This window comes from Dipodomys spectabilis, unplaced genomic scaffold, assembly GCF_019054845.1.
Source record: "Dipodomys spectabilis isolate Male_0828 unplaced genomic scaffold, ASM1905484v1 ptg000049l, whole genome shotgun sequence".
Classification (NCBI taxonomy): domain Eukaryota; kingdom Metazoa; phylum Chordata; class Mammalia; order Rodentia; family Heteromyidae; genus Dipodomys; species Dipodomys spectabilis.
Genome location: NW_024870726.1, coordinates 1288176 through 1307759, shown reverse-complemented (window position 1 = coordinate 1307759; position 19584 = coordinate 1288176). Strand labels below are relative to the sequence as shown.

General features: G+C 52.8%; 1 protein-coding gene across 3 annotated transcripts in view; it reads left to right on the top strand.

Annotated features, from left to right (window-relative positions):
* The window catches only part of Iqca1 (IQ motif containing with AAA domain 1), a 120307-nt gene extending 101730 nt beyond the window's left edge, over window positions 1-18577 (top strand). For all 3 annotated transcript variants that reach the window (XM_042678810.1, XM_042678808.1, XM_042678809.1), the window contains 4 exons: window positions 1503-1589; window positions 7379-7556; window positions 14569-14807; window positions 18461-18577. In XM_042678810.1, coding sequence (XP_042534744.1) covers window positions 1503-1589; window positions 7379-7556; window positions 14569-14807; window positions 18461-18577 — 621 coding nt within the window. The remainder of the gene's footprint in view (window positions 1-1502; window positions 1590-7378; window positions 7557-14568; window positions 14808-18460) is intronic.
* The last annotated feature ends 1007 nt before the right edge of the window (window positions 18578-19584 follow it).

Below are 19584 nucleotides of genomic sequence, written 5' to 3'. Positions count from 1 at the left end.
GGCACACCAGCTCTGACATGTGCAGCACCCCACACACACCCGGCCTCGAGTTAATCACCCCACACCGCCCGGGGCACTGGGATCAAAACTGGGGATTCCAAATTCTTAAACTCTGTGTCCTGAACTCACCCCAGAGAGCCTGGCTGCTGCCGCTCTGCTGTTGACAGTCTTGTGTTGGGGACCGCCGGTAACAGCCAGGCGTTGGGCTGGACAGGACCAAGTTCAGTCAGTAACTACTGAGTCTTCTGTGTATGTGTCTGTGTAGTGTGTGTCTGTATGTGTGTGGTATGTGTGTCTGTGTATCTATGGTTTGAACTCAAGGCCTCATGCTTTTCTAGGTTGGTGTTCTACCGCTTGAGCCATACCCCCACCCTGATTTTCATCAGCCTACTTTGGAATTCCCATAGTTGCTGGTCACAGGCATGCCATCCTTTCCAGCCTCATTCTGTGGAGATGGAGTCCCATGGACTTTGGAGACTGGCTGGCCTGACACGGTGATCCTCCCAAGCCCAGCCTCCCACCCAGCTTGGATGACCCCATTGAGCCTAGCTAGGAGTTGAGAACTTTTCTGCCTGGACTGGCCTCAAACCCCCATCCTCCAATTCTCAGCCTCCAAGTCGCTAGGATTTGAGGCGGGAGTCATGGACACCTGCTCCACTTTTGCCTTGGAATGTACATAATCTGCTTCCCAGCCCTGCCTTGCCTGTAAATAATGCTAGGGAAACAGACACAGCTGCCATCTCTGCTCCCTGGGTTTTCCATCGCTCACGGAATGACTCTTTGGTTTTAAACCATGCCTGCTGCCTTAATGATGCTTTAAGAAACACACACATAGGAATTCATAATGCTGCATTCGCTGTGGCTGAAACCGCTTTGATCTGCCCCAGTTTCACACAAAGCACAAACTGTTGCAAAAAATACCTGAACTTCACCATCGAGGGGCCTTTGAAGAGATTGTTAGGTGTGTAGCAATTATCCAGGGGCCACGTCAAGTCTCGTCCCAACTCTGCCACAAAGCCCGGCTCCACAAAGGCCCAGCGGAGGAGAGCTGAGTAAATGGCATGGCAGGGGCCTGCACTAAAACCAGTTTTCTCATGATAAGCAAACCTGAATAAGCCTGCAAACGGCAAGTAGACTGTGATTAAAACTGTGGCCCAGTTCCCATCACTGGGCAGAACACAGCTGGTTTATCTCAAACCAGACTGCAGCGCAGCTCACAGTCCTGGGGCAGAAATGTGCATCCGTCAGAGAAGCCCCACGGGTGGGGGCAGGGCCTGGGCAGGGGGGAGGGGGGCGCTGTGCCCCTGCCCTGCACCAGGGCGGTTCTGAGCAGCAAAGCCTGTGTCTGCTCACAGCCAGCGGTACGGGCCCAGCCCTGAAGCCCTGCCATCCCCGGGCCGTCCCAGGACGCCCAGTGACAGGTGGAGCAGACGTCCGTCCGTCTGCTCAGGGGGAATGTCGTTCACCTGGCAGGGCTGCTCTCTCCCCTCTCCTCCCTGCAGGTGGCTCAACAGCTTCAGCCCTCCGTGGTGTGGATCGAAGACACAGAGAAAACATTCTACAAAAAAGTCCCGAACGCGGAAAAGATGGTGAGGATCCCTCCATCCTCTCACTTCTCCTCCGGCCCTGGTCTTCCTCCCCAGGGAGGGGCGGTGGTGGTGTCCAGGAACCCCCTCCATGTTTCGGGGAATCTGCCATTTCAAGAGAGACGGACGTGGAGTGGCGGGTGTCTCTATCCTCAGTGCTTGTCAGTGTTTGAAGGGATCCAGGGGTCTGATTTATGAGCTATCATTTAGGAGAAGATGGTGGAAAATGGGGAGATGGGAGGAGGGAGCTGTTGTTTTTTTTAACCCAAACCGATGTGTAGAGGAAAGGAATACGTTGAAGAACTCCACTAGTTACAGCCAGTGGCACACATAGGGGTTATTATTAGGCTTTCCTATTGTTCCTAATAATAAATAGCACAACGCCTGAAATTTATGAACAAAGATCGTCAACAGCATTGCTAAGTGGCTGGCATTCAGGGGGCCCCCAGGGAGCCCAGGGCCAATTGCTTCCTTCCTCCTTTTCTCTCCTGTCGATGGCTCCCCTCCCCCGCACTTCCCACCCACAAATCACCAGCAAATTTCCCACAAGTTAAAAAAAAATTCAGATACACATGATTGTTATTCCACATCAATTTGCACCAAAGCAAATAGTGGTTAACTGTGAATTTCTGATTAAATTCCTAAGGATTTTAATCACTTTTGAACCTTATGTATTATACATCATTTTTAGAAGGTTAGAGATGATTTGGATAAAGAATGAAAGCTCTTTTTTTTTTTTCCTCTTCTCCAAATGAGCTTTGATTGCCCTGTCATTTCAGGAACTCTTTAGAAGTTTATTATTTAATCTGGGAAAGCAGCTGTTAGCTCCCCCTGCTGGACACTGAAGGAGAAAGTCCACACCAATGAAAAACACATTGCAGGAACCATTGAACCAGACCGTCCATACTGGGCTGGGCTGAATCCGCCTGAACCCCCAGGGAGTTGGGGTCCCTGAGGGGCAGGGCCACTCAGCCGGGTGGGGGATGGGAAGATGCGGGCCTGGACCTGGGGAGCAAAGGCTTTTTTCAGGCTTGCTCTGCCTCTCAACTTAGCCAACCGTGTGTCCCTGAGCAAGTAACGTAAGCTCTCTGCGCGACCACTTCTTTACCTGCCGAGTTAAAAGGTGCCAGCCAGACCAGGCCCCTTGGTCTGAGGCCTCTCTTTCTCTCTCCTAATAATCTCCTTGAGCTGTAGATGGGCTGTCAACCATCACAACCGCTCACCTGTACCATGGTCCACAGCCAATCGGCGGAAGGTAACATGTTCACTAATAGGAAACCCGGCACGTGCTGGAGTCGGGGCAGGAATGAGACGTGGGATATTTTTTAAAGACTTGGAAGGCGGGAGTCGGTGTGAAGGCAGGAGGGGGCGCCCCACAGAGCCACGTCTCCAGAAGCCCGGCTGCATGGCCCTCTGGTGCAGACAGACTCTTCCCTCTTACCCGCTGCCCAGGGCCTGGCCAATTCATCCTGCAGGGGAGGAAGGCCCTGGCAGACACGGGCTTTGTGGTGAATCACAAGTTTTTCCTGGAACACTTCCGGGTTAGGAGGTCCGTCGGCTGTCAGGTGTTTGCTGCACCGAAGAGCACGCATTGCATCCTGGGATAAGTCCCAGCGCCTCCCAACCCCCAAGGAATGAAAGCACACGGTCCTGAGCCACCCTGGCTTAGACAGCAGGAACCAACTCCACAGGGAGCTCAGGACTCCAGGGCTGTGGCCCAGCCCGCTCCATCCTCCTTCCCAGCCTCTCCGTCTCCTACACTTGCCTTTCTTCAGCCACCAGGCCCCTGGCAGCCACAGCAGTGGTTGTTGGATCCTCTGAGGTTCTCAGAGAGTGGCGGGGGGACCATCAGCCTCCGGGCAGCCCCTCCACCGACCCTGCGCTGCACTGCAGGGACATCTGGAACCCAGCGTCCTTTCTTCCTCTGCACCAGCCGCTGTCCCAAACAGACCCCAGAGCCCAGAGAGGCCTGTCCACCTGCAAAGGAGCCAGGAAGCCGGGCTGGCCTGTCGCCTCCCGAGCCAGCACAAGCAGCAAGGCCAGACTGGCCCCGGAGCAGCTTTGAGGGATTCCCAGGACTTCCCTCACAGAAACCCCATCCCTGTGGACCGTCCTCCCGGGCCCCCCGGGCCCGTCTCTGGTTAGGGACGCTCCAAGGTAAAATGCAAGAAGCTCGCCTGGCCAAAGCCATGAGGCGGTGGAGAAGGCCACGGACCCCAACGTGGAGACTGGCAGGAGGCCACGGGCCCCTCAGCACATGGAGCCTGTCGGGAGACTCCCGGAGTGCAGGGACCAAGCCTGAGCCTCGCGCTGCTGCAGGCAGGAGGCGGAGAGCAGTGCCCGTGTCTGGACGGCGCCCAGCGGACAGGCGAGGGAGGCACGGTGTGCTGGCTCCCAGGGGACGTCCAGCAGTGCCACGCAGGGCTGAGGCCCTTCCCTGACCCCGCCTGGCAGGAAGACTCGGGAACTGACCCTTCTTGGCCCTCTGATGTCCCCCCTCCTTCAAGTACCTGTGGGGACCTTTTAGAGCCAAAGGTGCATGGCTCTCACCCTCCCTCCCCCCCGCCCCACCACTTACTTCTGCCCACTCCACACCACTCCAACAGCTCTAGAGAAGCCTGGATGCTTCTGGAACTCCAGACAAATCCAGGGGTGGGAGTGCTCCACCCTGCCACCTCTGCAGACACAGCCCTGTGCTGGCTGGTGGGGGCCTGGACGGTGCCCTGGCCCCTGGGTAGGGGAGCAGACTGCAGCCAGGCAGCTACCATGTCGGAGGCCCAGGCGGGCAGAACGAGGCCTGGCAGCCGCTCCTGCCTCTCTGCACAGTTTCCCCTGGTTACTTCCAGCTGGGCTCCCCGGGCATCACCGCAGCGCCCCAGGGAAGCAAGCGCCGGCTTTGTTGGGGGCTGTGGAGCTGACCGCAGCCACGCAAGCTGAAATTGCCGCACAGAGGCCAGCCACGGATCTGATCTGAAATGCCTGCGCTCCTGGAGCAGAGGGGGAGGGGGCCACAGAGGTGGGGGGAGTATGGGGGGCACGCAGGTCTCCCCCGCAGAGGTTGGGGGGAGTTTGGGGAGGGCACGCAGGTCTCCCGCCGAGGACAGCTCTGACCACAGCCGCGGCGGCAGGCAGCCCAGATGCAGAGAAGCTCTCATTTCCAACGCTGCTAATGGGACCGCACCTCACCCACAGCGACAGTGCCCTTCCCCACGCAACCCAGGATCAACATTTGTCATCCAAATAGGCTAATTAATTTCAGGGGTCCCTGCCATTCCAGGATATGCAAGTAGTAATGTTGCCTCCTGCCTAAGGAGTTGTACCACCATCACCATAGCAACTGGGCTGCAGAAGAGAGGCTCAGACCTGGCAGACGAGCCCCCGCCCCCAGGAAGTCTGTCTCCGACCCCCAGGATCCTCAGAGGGGCCTGCTTCCCTGAGACCCCAGGGAACCGACAGGCACACCCACAGGCCCCACCGCTCCCAGGCCGCTCGCTGGACGAACTGCTCTCACCATTCACCCCGGACATAAAAGTGCAAGGCTTCACCAAAAATATAAGTATATTTCATTTTCAGCCAAGCTGTGTATGTACATACATACACACATTATGGAGAAATCTGAAAGCTCTCAATAAATGCAAAGACATTTTTGCATTCGTGGTTTGAAAGGCTTAATAACCGCTGACAGTCATCTCCAACTGGCAGACCCAATGCCATCTCCATACGCATTCTAATACCCCACTTGCAGAAATTGATACCCTGACCCTAAAGTTCCTATGGAAATTCAAAGGCCACAAGCAAAACAATCTTCGAAAGAAACACGGCATTGGAAGAAAGTCTCCTCCATCTCCACCCATTTTCTTCCCAGCCAACTTACAACAAGGTTGCAATGATGCTGACCATGGTACCCTGACACAAGGAGGAGACACAAGTCAATGACACAGAACTGAGTCCAGGAGTAAGCCTGCCCTTCTGAGGGCAGCTGACTCAAGAAAGGTGCCAAGCCAAGGAAAGGCGGAAATGATCATTTCACAGGCATCTGCAAAAGAACAAAAAAAGACCCCTACCTCACACTGTATAGAAAAAATTAACTCACGGTGCATCTACCCCGACAAGCCGTAAACCTTTGTGTGGGCGTGAATCTTTGTGATCTTGAATGAGGCCATGATTTCTGAGGTGTGACACCAAAAACCACGAACCACAAAAAGAACATGTACGCCTCGTCCAAATGAAAGGTGCTTTTACTGCAAAAATGCCATCCACGAGATAAAATGCAGCGGCCAACGCTGAAACCGGTGCGGCGGGCCGGCGGAGACGGGGCCGGCGGAAACGGGGCCAGCGCAGATGGACAGGAAATTCCGGGCGATCACCCAGGTGTGCAGAAGTGGAGGTAAGGCCTTCACTGAAGCAAGTGACCCTTCCGCACGCGTGTGCCGCCAAAGGAAGACAGCAAGATGGCTCTCTCCAGAAAAGAGACGCGTTCCTCGCTGTCCTGCCGCATTGGGCTCAGCACAGCCGCGATCTGCTCAGGTCTCCTGCCTCGCCCCCTCCCTGCACCTCTCTGGTGCTCCCGCCACCTGCCAACTATCTCTCTACGCTGCGGTCTTTGCACTTGCTGTCGTCTGCTGGAATTCTCCCCACTCACATCTCTGCTCGAATGCCACCTGAGCACGCTTGCTCTGGGTGGTTTGGGGAGCTGGTGGTGGAAAGGTGAGGCGGTCAGTGATAAAGAGGGAGTCCGCCTCAGGAAGGGCAAACTGTTGGGATCACAAGAGCAAGGAATGAAGACCAGTGGGCTTGAGGAGAATCAGTAACTCAATAGGCATTGATTGGGCACCATCTGTATATCAGAAACACCGGCACAACCTCTTTTCTGATCTTGTCCTTCAATTCCCTTATTTCTGAGTCTCCTCTCTTCCCCTTCCCTCTGCCCAAGGGGCCAGAGCACATCCAAAGAAGAGTACATTTCCACATCTCTCTTTCAAGGCACAAGGAGCTAAACAAAAGAAAATGGAAACTAACAAGGATGTGCCATGCCAATTCACAGGATGGGACAGATATGTACATACCAGGTCCTGGTCATGGGACTTTTATCTAAGCCGTAACAACTCAGTATTAACAAGACAACCCAATTTTATTAATGGACCAAGGATCTAAATGCATACTTTCTTCAAAGAAGCCATTCCTAGGGGGTAGTAAGCTCAGGAAATTATATCAACTATCAGCCAACCGGCCAAATGGGAGCAAAAATCGCCAGGATAATGCTGGGTATCTGACCCTCACCCCCACATTCTCTCCACGTTTCCCCTGTCTGTGCCGGGCAGGCTTCATTAGAGCCAGGCTTCATTTAGTTGCCTGTGATGACATGGCCAGCTGAGTCCCCCTGGGGTGAACAGACTGGTGGGAAGCAGCCCCTTCCCTCCTCGTGACAGAAGTGACAGAACTATTCCCAAGCACTGGGGAGGGACGGGTTTCAGGACCACGAGACCAGGTGTTTTGGACCCCGGGTCCTCATGGTTCTGCCTTCAGCAAAGGGAATCCTCAGGCCTTCCACGCGGAGACCAGCTTCGGGTTCCTTCTGAGCTCCCTCGGGTGATTCCTCCCTTCTCCTATCCCAGCGCCAAACACCAGACGTGGAGGTCAGGAAATGCCGACGATTACAACCCCCCTGGCTAGGAAGAGCATCGGAGTCTGGGAGTGCACTCTCCACATGTGTTCGGGTCTGAGCGCGTTTCCTTTCGTTTCCAGTTCTTTCTCCTCCATGTGGGCTGATGTTCCCCCTCTCTTCCTCTCAGAATGAACCCAAACGCCTGAAGAAGCAGCTCCCCAAATTCCTGAAGCTCCTGAGGCCTGACGACAGGATCCTCATTGTGGGGACCACGCAGCGCCCTTTTGACGCCGAACTCCAATCGTTCTGCAAGGTTTACCAGAAAATTATTCTGATCCCCAGGCCAGACTATGCTTCTAGATACGGCAAGTGTCCTGGGGCCCTCCTGGGGCGGCGGGCGTGGGGAGGGGCAGCCCGGGCCGGACATGAGCATTTCTGGGGTAACCACCCCAGAAATGTGAAGGGAAATATTGGCTCTGTTGACACATTTTCTTTGCCCAAGATGAAAGAGAACTGGGCGGGGTTAGCATATTGGGCCCGTGGAGGGTGGCGCTGCTGAGCCAGGCTCCGCCCCCCAGGCGGGCTGCTGGCTTCTGCATGGGGTCTCACGCTTTTTCCTCAAGCTGCTCTCAGACCATGCCTCCCACACAGCTGGGATTACAGACACACAGACGTCCACCACCACCACAAGTGGTCCAATGTGACAAGACCCTGCTGTTTGCCCAAAGTGGCTGCAAATCACCATCTCCCTGTCGCCACTTCCCACTGGGGTTACAGGCATGAGTCACTGTGGCAGTCCTGACAGTTCTTTTGACACCTAGATGAGGTTCACTCATTTTGTGCCACAGGACAGTAGTGAAGCATCATGATAGAGGGTGCATGGACAGCGATAGAGCACAGTGATAGATGACATAGGGTGCTTGGACAGCGATGGAGCACAGTGACAGATGATAGAGGGTGCTTGGACAGCGATGGAGCACAGTGATGATGACAGAGGGTGCTTGGACAGCGATAGAACACAGTGATGATGACAGAGGGTGCTTGGACAGCGATGGAGCACAGTGACAGATGACAGAGGGTGCTTGGACAGCGATGGAGCACAGTGACAGATGACAGAGGGTGCTTGGACAGCGATGGAGCACAGTGATAGATGACAGAGGGTGCTTGGACAGCGATGGAGCACAGTGACAGATGATAGAGGGTGCTTGGACAGCGATGGAGCACAGTGATGATGACAGAGGGTGCTTGGACAGCGATGGAGCACAGTGATAGATGACAGGGTGCTTGGACAGCGATGGAGCACAGTGATGATGACAGAGGGTGCTTGGACAGCGATGGAGCACAGTGATAGATGACAGAGGGTGCTTGGACAGCGATGGAGCACAGTGACAGATGACAGAGGGTGCTTGGACAGCGATGGAACACAGTGATAGATGACAGAGGGTGCTTGGACAGCGATGGAGCACAGTGACAGATGACAGAGGGTGCTTGGACAGCGATGGAACACAGTGAGGATGACAGAGGGTGCTTGGACAGCGATGGAACACAGTGACAGATGACAGAGGGTGCTTGGGCAGCGATAGAGCACAGTGATAGATGACAGAGGGTGCTTGGACAGCGATGGAGCACAGTGACAGATGATAGAGGGTGCTTGGACAGCGATGGAGCACAGTGATAGATGACGGAGGGTGCTTGGACAGCGATGGAGCACAGTGATAGATGACGGAGGGTGCTTGGACAGCGATGGAGCACAGTGACAGATGACGGAGGGTGCTTGGACAGCGATGGAGCACAGTGATAGATGACAGGGTGCTTGGACAGCGATGGAGCACAGTGACAGATGACGGAGGGTGCTTGGACAGCGATGGAGCACAGTGATAATGACAGAGGGTGCTTGGACAGCGATGGAGCACAGTGATAGATGACAGAGGGTGCTTGGACAGCGATGGAACACAGTGAGGATGACAGAGGGTGCTTGGACAGCGATGGAGCACAGTGATAGATGACGGAGGGTGCTTGGACAGCGATGGAGCACAGTGACAGATGACGGAGGGTGCTTGGACAGCGATGGAGCACAGTGACAGATGACGGAGGGTGCTTGGACAGCGATGGAGCACAGTGATAGATGACGATGCTTGGACAGCGATGGAGCACAGTGACAGATGATAGAGGGTGCTTGGACAGCGATGGAGCACAGTGATAGATGACAGGGTGCTTAGACAGCGATGGAGCATGGTAATAGCGCACCATTTGGAGCACTGTTTTTCTTCACCAGGCTGACCTGAGCCCCATGTTCTCAGCTCTGAAACAGGAAGTGGGGGACCATGTAACTCTCTACTCCCGTCTGCTCCACAGGGTTGTTGTGGCCCTCTTACACAACTGTGTTCAGAATTCCCAGCTCCAGCTCCACACTGGCCCCCAGGAGGATACGAGAGTTGGCAACGTGGGGGAGGTGAAGGAAGCAGACAGTGGTGTGGTCGCCTTGAGAAGTGAATGACAGGGCGATGAATGGCTGCTGACCACATCTGTGTTACTTGTGGCCGCACTGCTCTCTCTGGCGGAGCAGAGGGTGGAGGAGCTAAGTAGAGCACAGTCCTTGAAGAGTAACACGGTGCGGATGTCAGCTGGGGCTGCAGTCTCCTGAGGACTGACAGGGCAGGGCGTGGAGGGAGCTCACACGGGTGTCCATCGGGGAAGCGGAGCGTGGCTATGGACCACTCAGCCCACACGTACCACACAGCTCTGCACCATGGCGGCGGGGCTCTGAGAGGAAGCGCCTCCTGTGCACAGAAGCCTCGAGTATCAGGCTGAAAAGTTTCTTGTGATCCAACCACACAGCGTCACCATCACCCCTCCCTGAGGTCAAGGGGAAGACACGGGGTCAGCCATCTTCAAAGACAGCTGAGGACACCGGGTGGGAATGCCACGAGCGTGGCTCCTGCAGGACCCTTGTAGGCCCACACTGGTGGTGGTAGTGACGGGGGGTTGGGTGTGGCGGAGGTGGGGAGACATGGCAGCCGCTTGGAGATGGCGGTAGAGGTGGCGTGGCGGTGGGGGCAGTGTGGGGGGCAGCGTGGGGGTGACGGTGTGGACACAGGCAGCAGTGGTGGTGGCTGCCCGTGGGGGTCATGAGAGGGACAGTGGTGGTTCCGTGGCAGTCGTGGTTATTACTGCTGGTGGCAATGCAAACCACTAGGTCAGTCTTGGATTCTAGTGATCCTTCAACCACAATGGCCCACCCACACCAAAGGGATACATGTTCTTGCATTCCTCGTCAGTGTTACTCAGATAGAGAACAGCCCTCCACCCCCACACACTGCATGCCACCAGCTTATCACCAGCTCTGCCTGCGATGTGTGCCTACTCCATCCTGATCAACTGTGCTCTTGGCTTGGGAAATGAGTGCCCTACAGTAAGCACGGGAGGCTTTGGGTCCCATTAAGTCCATCTATCCAGAGCCTGACCACAGTGTGGCCCGACCACACAGCCCACCCTAGGCTCTGTGCAGTCAGCCAGTGAAGGAAGGAGGTTTGGAGCATGTCATAGGTGATCTTAGGAATGAGACCTACAAGAACCAATACTTGTGCTGCCTAAGTCACATGGCCATGAGAGCCAGACCACTGCTCCCAGCTCAGAGGGGCCAATGATGGTGAACTAGGATGACAACAAAGCAATGGGGGGGGGGGGGGCCGGGACAAGATGGTACAGGGATGGGGGGCAGTGGGGGGAGCGCGCAGGGAGGCAGCAGCGGCTGGCAGGGCCACTGCCTCTCACTGAGGATGCCGGTTCCCTGGCCCTGGCAGACATTCCCATGCTCATTCTCATGCACCATTCTCGCTCTCCCTCTCCCTCCCCCCCCCCATTCTTTTTTACTGCACATCTTTTAAGTGACTTTTATGAAGTGAGGTAAGATGTTATTAATTTGAAGAGGCTAGAGTATTACTCTTGACTCTGGGCTGAGAGGTTTCTATTCTTTGATGGAACTTTCAGCCCTTTCGAGATGAAGCAATTGACGTGGGCTATTTTGTTCTCTTGATAAATGCCGGGCACTTTAAAGACTCAAGTTGTATGACAGATTCCTTCCTGGGCCTCTGTCCTGTGTCACATCATCGGGGAGAGGAAGGAGAGAGCAGCCCTGTTCCTGTGGGCAGCTGAGAAACTGGCAGGTGTCACCTCCCATCAGCCGAAGGCCCTGTCCCCTAAGCCGCATGCTCCAGACATTTTTTTCGTGGGGGGGGGGGGAGGGCTGCTGGTGTTGATTTGTCCAAGCCCATTCTTGCTGACATGGTAAATGCTACCCAGCCTTCCTGCAGTCACCTTGACACTTTCTTAGCCACAGGGGCTGGGCATCCATCTTAAAGAAGGACCACTCCTGCCTGGTGGTGATCAGAAGCAGTCTATTCCGGCCCATCACTGAGGGGGTAGTAGATCCACGGCTCTGCCAGCAGCAGAGGTCCGGAGGTGTGTGGACACGTCCATGATCACACTCATCACACACCTCCCGGCCTGGCAGGGGAGTGACCGCTGAGGCCAGAGCCCCAGCCTGGGCACCCTCCTTACCCCACCCGCCTTACCCCACCTGACTCCAGCCCTCCTCCCTCCTGGCCTCCCAATCAAGCAAAGAAAATCCCACACACGCACACACACGCACACATGAGCACACACGTGCACACACGCACACATATACACACGCACATGAGCGCACACACGCACACATGCACACGCGCACATGAGCACACACGCGCACGCGCACGCCAGGCGGGCTGATGCCCTGTCTGCTGCCCGGCCTCCTCCCCGCGGTCCTGACGCCCCTCTGCTGGCCTCTCCTCCTGGAGTCTGTCCGGCAGTCACCCAAGGGCCCAGAACCGTCTGGAACTGGAGGCTGCCGAGGGTCAGCATGACCCAGATCGGCCTACTCACCTCTCCCCCCGGGCATAGCGAACGCGAGCCCACGTCGCCGGAGCTCCGGCCGGGGCCCGGGGCCCGGGGCGACCGAGAAGCCGAGGCGAGGGCAGGAAAGAGAACGGGGAGCAGTGCAGCACACGGGGCCTCCCCATCCGAGGGAGCCTCACGCCCGGGCACGCGTGTCCGGGCAGCATCTCCCCGCGCGCAGGCTGGCCACAGAACGGAGGTGTGTGTGTGTGCGTGCGTGCGTGTGTGTGTGTGTGTGTGTGCGCGCGCGCACACGAGTCCAAGCAAAAAAGGCGAGCCCTGCGCATGCTCAGAGTGCACAGCGCTCAGTGCTGCACAGAGCATGCCCAGGAGGCAGCCTGGAAGGCGTCCCACGCATGCTCGAGGATGCACGGCGCTCGCTCTGTGTGGCGCATGCTCAGAGCACACAGCGCCCAGAGCCGCACCGCACCTGCGCAGGACGCGCGTCGCTCAGTGAGGCATAGACGTAGACTTTGGTGCTGCACTACACACGCTCGGGCGGCCCAGCGCTCAGCACGGTGCACGTTCAGGCAGAGCGCCACGCGGTCAGGATGCAGAGCCTGGTGTGGAACTGCACATGCTCAGGGTGCTTGGCTCGTTGTTCACATGATGCTGCAGGACCTCCACTACATACATGCTGGCCTTCCGCAAAGCTCAGGTTCTCAGTTAAATGTAGCAAGTGCCCCTCTTCCCCTTCCTTTTTGGCCTGAGAAGGTTGCCATAACTGTCATCTTGCTTTTTTGGACATGGTTGGATTTTCACAAAATGAAGTCCACTCCCAGCCACATGGGCAGCCCACTGCTTCCAGCCCCCCCCCCCCAGGTCCCTGTCCCTCCGAGCCTCCCACCCGAGCCTCGCTGTACCCCAGACCCCAGCCAACTTTCCCACAGCACTACCCAAGGGTCAGAAGAGCCTGGGGGTTGGGGAGAGACTGGGGGATGGAGTAGCTCTGGAAAGCCTCAGGTGCAATTCTTGTAAAAGCTGATGAGCACAGTTCATCCACCAGAAGGGGGAAGCCAGCCCGGTGCCCCTGCCCTCTCAGGTGGCCTTGGGCAAGCAGCCACACCCTCCCTGCTCGCTCTCACTGCATGTCCACCAAAGGAATCAATTAGTTCTAGGCTTTAAGGAATCTTGACCCAAGCTCTGCATTGACACCCAGCATCATGTACGTAAATGGTGGGTGCTACACCATCACCTACACCAGTGATTATCTATCTTCCTGTATTCCAGGACTGAGACTCGTGGCAGGTGGCAGAAAGTCTGGGCAGGGAACTTCAAGGTTGTGGTCATTACAACCTAGTAGTGAAGCAGGAGAGAGAGAGCCTCTGGGCAGCAGTGAACCTGTCAGGGATCGATCTCAAGCCCCATTGGGAAACCCATCCATGTGCAGCAGGACCGAAGTTGCTCTAAATCCTCGCCATAGTGTCCGGGGGACCTAGCTTGGGGTGCCTCATATTGTCTCTCTCCTTCTCACTCTGGCTTGCTTGCTCGCTTGTTTGCTCGCTCTCTGCATGATCCTTTTCAGCTGCCAGGTCTCCTCTCTGACTTGTGAGTCCTTTCTGTCGATGTTACAAGTTGGACAGAAGTCATCCCACTCTGCAAGTGATGGTGCTCTTTGGTTGCTGTTGCTTTTTGCTGTTTTTACTGGGGTTTCTAGTTTCCAGTTTCTAACTCCATATTGACATAATAATCCTCCTTACCTGCTATCATCTGTCATTCAAACATGCTTAGAAATATTTTCGGCTTATTTTGTGCTCATGTTTTAATTAGTGCTAGGAAGCTGCCAGGTGTGGTGACCAATAACAGTGACTAGAATAGTAGCAGTACAGAGAAGGACACACCCCCACAGGAGAGAAGACACACCCATAATAGGACTCACACCTGCCACAGGAGGACACACCCACCACAGGACACACCCACGGCGGGAGGGCGGACACACCCACAAAGGGTATACCTACCACAGGAGGACATGCCCACAGGAGGGCACATCTACTACAGGAGGACACGCTTACCACTGAAGGACCACAGGGCACACCCACCACAAGAGAGGACACACCCACAGGAGAGGTGATGTGCCCTGTGCTGTTCCATGAAGGGTGTGTCCTTCTCTGTACTGCTACTATTCTAATCCTTGTCATTGGTCATCACACCTGGCAGCTTCCTAGCACTTTAAAATGTCAACACGTGCGGGAGACAGGCCGTCCGCAGTGCGGCACGCACCCCTCTGTGCTTCCCTCCACAGCGAGGTGGCAAGTCTTTCTACTCCTACTTAACATAAAAGACCAATCTGGGCTCAAACTCAAAGCAAAGCATGGACAGGGGATGGGATGGTGCTTTAGACAACATGTACTTTCTTGGTAAGATGAGATTGTAGGAAGAGCTGGGCTCACGGCACTTCTCTGGGGTAGCTAACCCTCCTTTGTTTCTGCCGTCTTACTGCAACAGTTCTGTGGAAGAAGATCATTCAGCACAACGGGGGAGTCCTTAGCAAAGGCCTGAATATCAGTTGCCTAGCGAAGGTCACTGATGGCTTCACCCAAGGACATATAGTGGAAGTGGTCAAAAATGTGCTCACCGACCGCAGAATCCGGCAGCAAAGCCGTAAGCCACTGACCGCGGTGGAGTTCATCACCGCCATGGCCACCATGAACCCGGTGTACAAAGAGGAAGAGGAGAGCTTTAAGGTAAACGGGACACTGGAGGGGCAAATCCTGGCCGCAGACACTCCCTCCCCCTAGATTCCTGTGCTTCATGAATTTGAACTCAGACACATATGATGAATTTTGGCAAGCAGGCTATTTTTTAATCAAAATCTTAAGCCTCAGCAATAAAGCATACATCTTCCAAATTTTAGAAAAACCATAGCCCATGACTTTATAAATTGACAGCCAAATGTAAGAATTAAATGGCTTTGAAGTAGCAATCTCTCTCTCCTTCCCTTCCTCCCTCCCTCCTTCCCACTCACTTTCTCCCTTCCTTACCACCCTTCCTCATACACACATTTACCTTGGTCTTCTCTTCATGAAGGTACAAGATTTTTGTATATTGAAGAAGGTCAGGAGAGTAAATACTCCTAAATAGTTTAGCTTATGCTCATGCTACTGCTATTTGGCACCGTATTTGCCACAAAACAATTCACTTGTCAGTTTTCTGTGTCCTTGTATTGGAAAACTACATGGGAGCTCAGAGAAACCTGCTGCACCTACTCTTGAGCACACTCTGGAACAGTCACAAAATGTTTTAGATCTAGAGGAGACTCGGAGATCCGTCTTCCAGCTCCCTCTTCAATAGGAGGACACTAAGGGGCTGTGAGTTGCATGCTTTGTCTATTTGTGTGGCTAGTCCAAGGCACAGTCCAGGGTGGAGCCCACCTCTCAGCCCCAGGCCAGCAGGTGCTCCTCCAATGCCGCTTTCTCTCTTTCCATACCTGCGGGAGGGGGGGGGGTCCTTTGGCCAACCAGAAAGTCAAGGGAGAAAACCAACACCCATGCAGTTGAAGGTCAGCATAATACTGGTCACCCCTGTCACCAGCTGACAATTCTCTCCAGTTGTTACCTCTCAGAGCCCACTCAACATCAGGAACTGTCCCTTCTCAATGTGTCGCTTTTCCACTCTTCTCCTAATTCTTCAGTGAAAGGTGAGAAATGGTCATAAGAATCCCAGTAAGGATAGCCTATGGTCAGTGACTGTTTTCTGCAAAGGCCCTGATGCCAGACACCTCAGGCTCTGAGACCCATGCAGCCTTTGCCTTAGCTATTCAACATATCCTTACACAGTATGTAAATGAGTGCTTGTGGTTTGGTTCCAATAAAACTTTGTTTGCAAACACAGATAACAGGAGAGGTCTGGCCCATCGGCCATATTTTTCTCAACCCAGCTCTAATTAAACTGAAGAGAAAAATAAAAAACAAGGAAGAAAACATTTTCAACTCCAACCAAGTGTCTGCCAAGTGTTGGAATGAATATTCTGTTTAATTAGTATTTAGTATCCTGTTCAATTTTTGGCTTAAGACTGTGTTTGTAATGATTGCAAATATTTATCCTCTTATGGTCATGGATCATATTATTTTCTGAAATTCTCCATTGTTTCCTCTCTTTTTTTTTTGCCAATTGTGGGGCTTAAAATCTGGGCCTGGGCACTGCTCTTCAGCTCAAGGCAAGCATTCTACCACTTGAGCCACAGCACCAATTCCAGCTTTTTCTGCTTATGTGATGCTGAGGAATCGAACCCAGGTCCCCATGCATGCAAGGCAAGCACTCTACCACTGAGCCACCTTCTCAGCTCCTATTTTCTCTTTTCTAAACTACTACTTTTCCTCCTGATTTTGAGGAAATAGATTTAGGGTATTAAAATCTCAGTATGGGTTTTTAACATTCTGAGGGACCTCAGGGAGTTTCTCTACCTGTGACAGGTGTTTGAGGGCTGCGTCTACTGCTCAAGAAGAGGAGCTGTTACCCTGGAATGAGAATACACACACTCTTTACACACACTCCTTGAAGATTGCATCACTCACTTCATTTCTCAAAGACATGCAGCCATCCCCTACCACTGCTGTATATGTTGAATAGATTTGTTAAGTGACACATTTTTGGAACAGACCAATTGTCATCAAATTCCTGAATTATTTGAGCCCTATGCACTATGATAATTGCTTGTAATTAACCCCATTTACTCCAAAAAATGTTACCCTATTCCATGGATGGCATGAAGAAAATATCGAGTAATCGTAATTCTCATAGCCCTCCCAACCCTGTTTTGCAAGTAAGGAGCTTGAGCTGCAGAGAGGTAGAGGAGGCAGAACAGTGGCCCCTCAAAGATGTCCACCTCCTAGTCCCTGCAAGGACCCTGGAACTATGTCACCTGGTGTGGCAGAGGTGGGGTGAGCGTGCTGCTCTCCTGGCCTTGAGCCAGGCAGACTATCCGGGGTTGCCCTGGTGAAGACCTTTAGAAACAATTGCAGAACTGCTAGGGAAGGACAAATGAGAGTGAAAGAGACAAAGCAAAGTTTTACACTCAAAATGAATGTGAAAAATCAGAACGCTGAAACATTTTCAGAAATCTAATATTAAGTACAAGTACACAGAATGTTTAAGTGAGTGTAATTAAGGCTTTCAAGAAATTAAGTGAAAACATGGCTTCTATCAGAAATGTACAGAGTTTTAAACAAACGCACATAGACACTGAATAATAAACATTACGGTAGTTAACATTCAATGGAAATAAGTAAGAATAATGAGCTCTAGAAAGACATGTCCAGAGAGCACACCAGTGGACTAAAGGGCAGTCTTGGGCATTCCCTTAGAAAACCATACAGGAAAACAGAAAACCCAGCACCCCAGAACACAGGCTGAAGACAATAGTATTCAACTAACAGATGGTCTAGACAGAATAAATTAAAAAGAAAAACTAGAAGAACAATTAGTTGATGAAATGCATGCTAGAATTTTCCTGAGGTAAAACATTAAAAATAAATCCATATCCAGGTCTATGACTAGAAATCATAAGATGAACAAGCTTAGAAGCTCCCAGATTACATGCAAACAAACAGTAGCCAGACAATCAGCCATCTTTTTGACAGCAATGGATGCCAGAAGACAGTGGAATTGTACCTAGAAAGTGCTGAGGAAACATAACTACCCACATAATATTTATATCCAGCTAAACTAACACCTAGAAGACCAGAGAAAGCAAATGATCCGCACTTTAGAAAGCAACTTGACCAGGTCAAGTTAGACTGAAGATGCTCATATTCCATAACCTCTCATATTCCATAACATCGTGAGTGGCAGCATGGTTCACAACAAATAAGAAATTGAAAATTCCCTGTATGTCCGCTGATAAATGACATAGTGTGATCATTTTGTGAAATACGGTAACTGTAGAGTTCATAAAGCAAAATGCTTCTCAGGTTTCAAACAGCCATGACTGGAGATGGTCCCAGCCACTCAGTCCTTCACTGCTGTTTTGGCTCCACTTTTCTGCCACATTTTTCAGTCCTCCTCGGAGGCTGGGAATGGTTCCTGTGGCCTCACCTGGCCACCAGGTGGCCCAAGGGCCGGTCACATTTCCAAGAAAATGCACATCTTCGGGACACAGCAATGTGCCAAGGAAGCAGATGTCTTGATCCAGGTGATTCTCTCTGATTCTCTGAAACGACAAAGTCCTTGGGTAAAGTGTTGGGTCACGCAGAAATCTAGACTAGGAAATCCGGGAAGAGGAGTTCATGTTCAACATATCGCCCAAAGGGTAAGGGCTGCTGGCTGCTGCCTCCTAGCAGGCTGGTCTTAGTCTTGGTCACTTTTGATTTTTTTTTCCCAACTATGTCTTTTGTTTCAGAACTGGTATGCAAAGACCCCCCTGGGGAAGAGACGCCTCTCCGCATTAAACTTGGGTGGCAAAGAGAAAGAGAGGGCTAAAGGGAAAAAGAAAGGAAAAAAGGAGAAAAAGAAGTAGCGCCTTTCTGAGACACCACCTTGGAGACTCTCTGGAATGGTGAGGCCCAGCTCTCCACTGCCCACCTGAGAAGCTTTGGAATGAGCAGCCGCATACAGATGCCCCCTGCTCTCCCACCATTGCATCTACTCTTTCCATTCCAGGAGGCTGGACACCAAGCCACATGCCCATAGCAATCGCTTCCCCTGCTTGGTTGTTCCTTAATTTACGTAAGGTTTGTCTATAACTGAGATTCACTGTTTTACACACCCACACCCCACACTCTTTTCAAGTTAGACACTCATCAGTACTAGTGTCAAATTTAGAACCTGTAGAAAATATTCTCATTTGACAACTAGTAAGCCGTGAGTCTGTCCTCAGGTCTCCACACTGTATATTATCTTGCAAATGTTTTAACAAATTAATTCTCTGCCCTAGTAAGATTTGTTATATAATGGAATAAAGCTGTTGTCCTTGAACCGGCCCAGTGATTGGATGGCTGGGGCTAAACAAGATCCTAGCAGTGAAATCTTTCTCTTTTTTTCCTTTTTTTCTTTTTTCTTTTTTGTCAGTCGTGGGGCTTGAACGCTGGGCCTGGGCGCTGTCCCTCAACTCTTCAGCACAAGGTAGCACTCTACCATTTGAGCCACAGCGCCACTTGTGGTTTTCTGGTCTCACAGACTTTCCTATCCAGGCTGGCTTTGAACCTTGACCCTCAGATCTCAGCCTTCTGGGTAGCTAGGATTACAGGCGTGAGCCACTGGTGCCCTGCTCGGTGAACTCTTTGACCAACTCTTTCCTAATGTTGATGCCAAAGCTCAAGAAGTCCAGGGGCCCACCAGTTTAAGTGTGGAACACTGGAAAGAGGTGATGGAAAGAGTTGGACTAGCACCCAACCCACTTCCTGCCCTGTGAAGCCCTCAAATATTGGCAGGCCAAGGACCCTATGAAAACCACAATATAAAGATGGATTCCATGGGCCAGCACCACGCCCGGACCCCAAAAAAAAAGCTCAAATGAAATGAAAA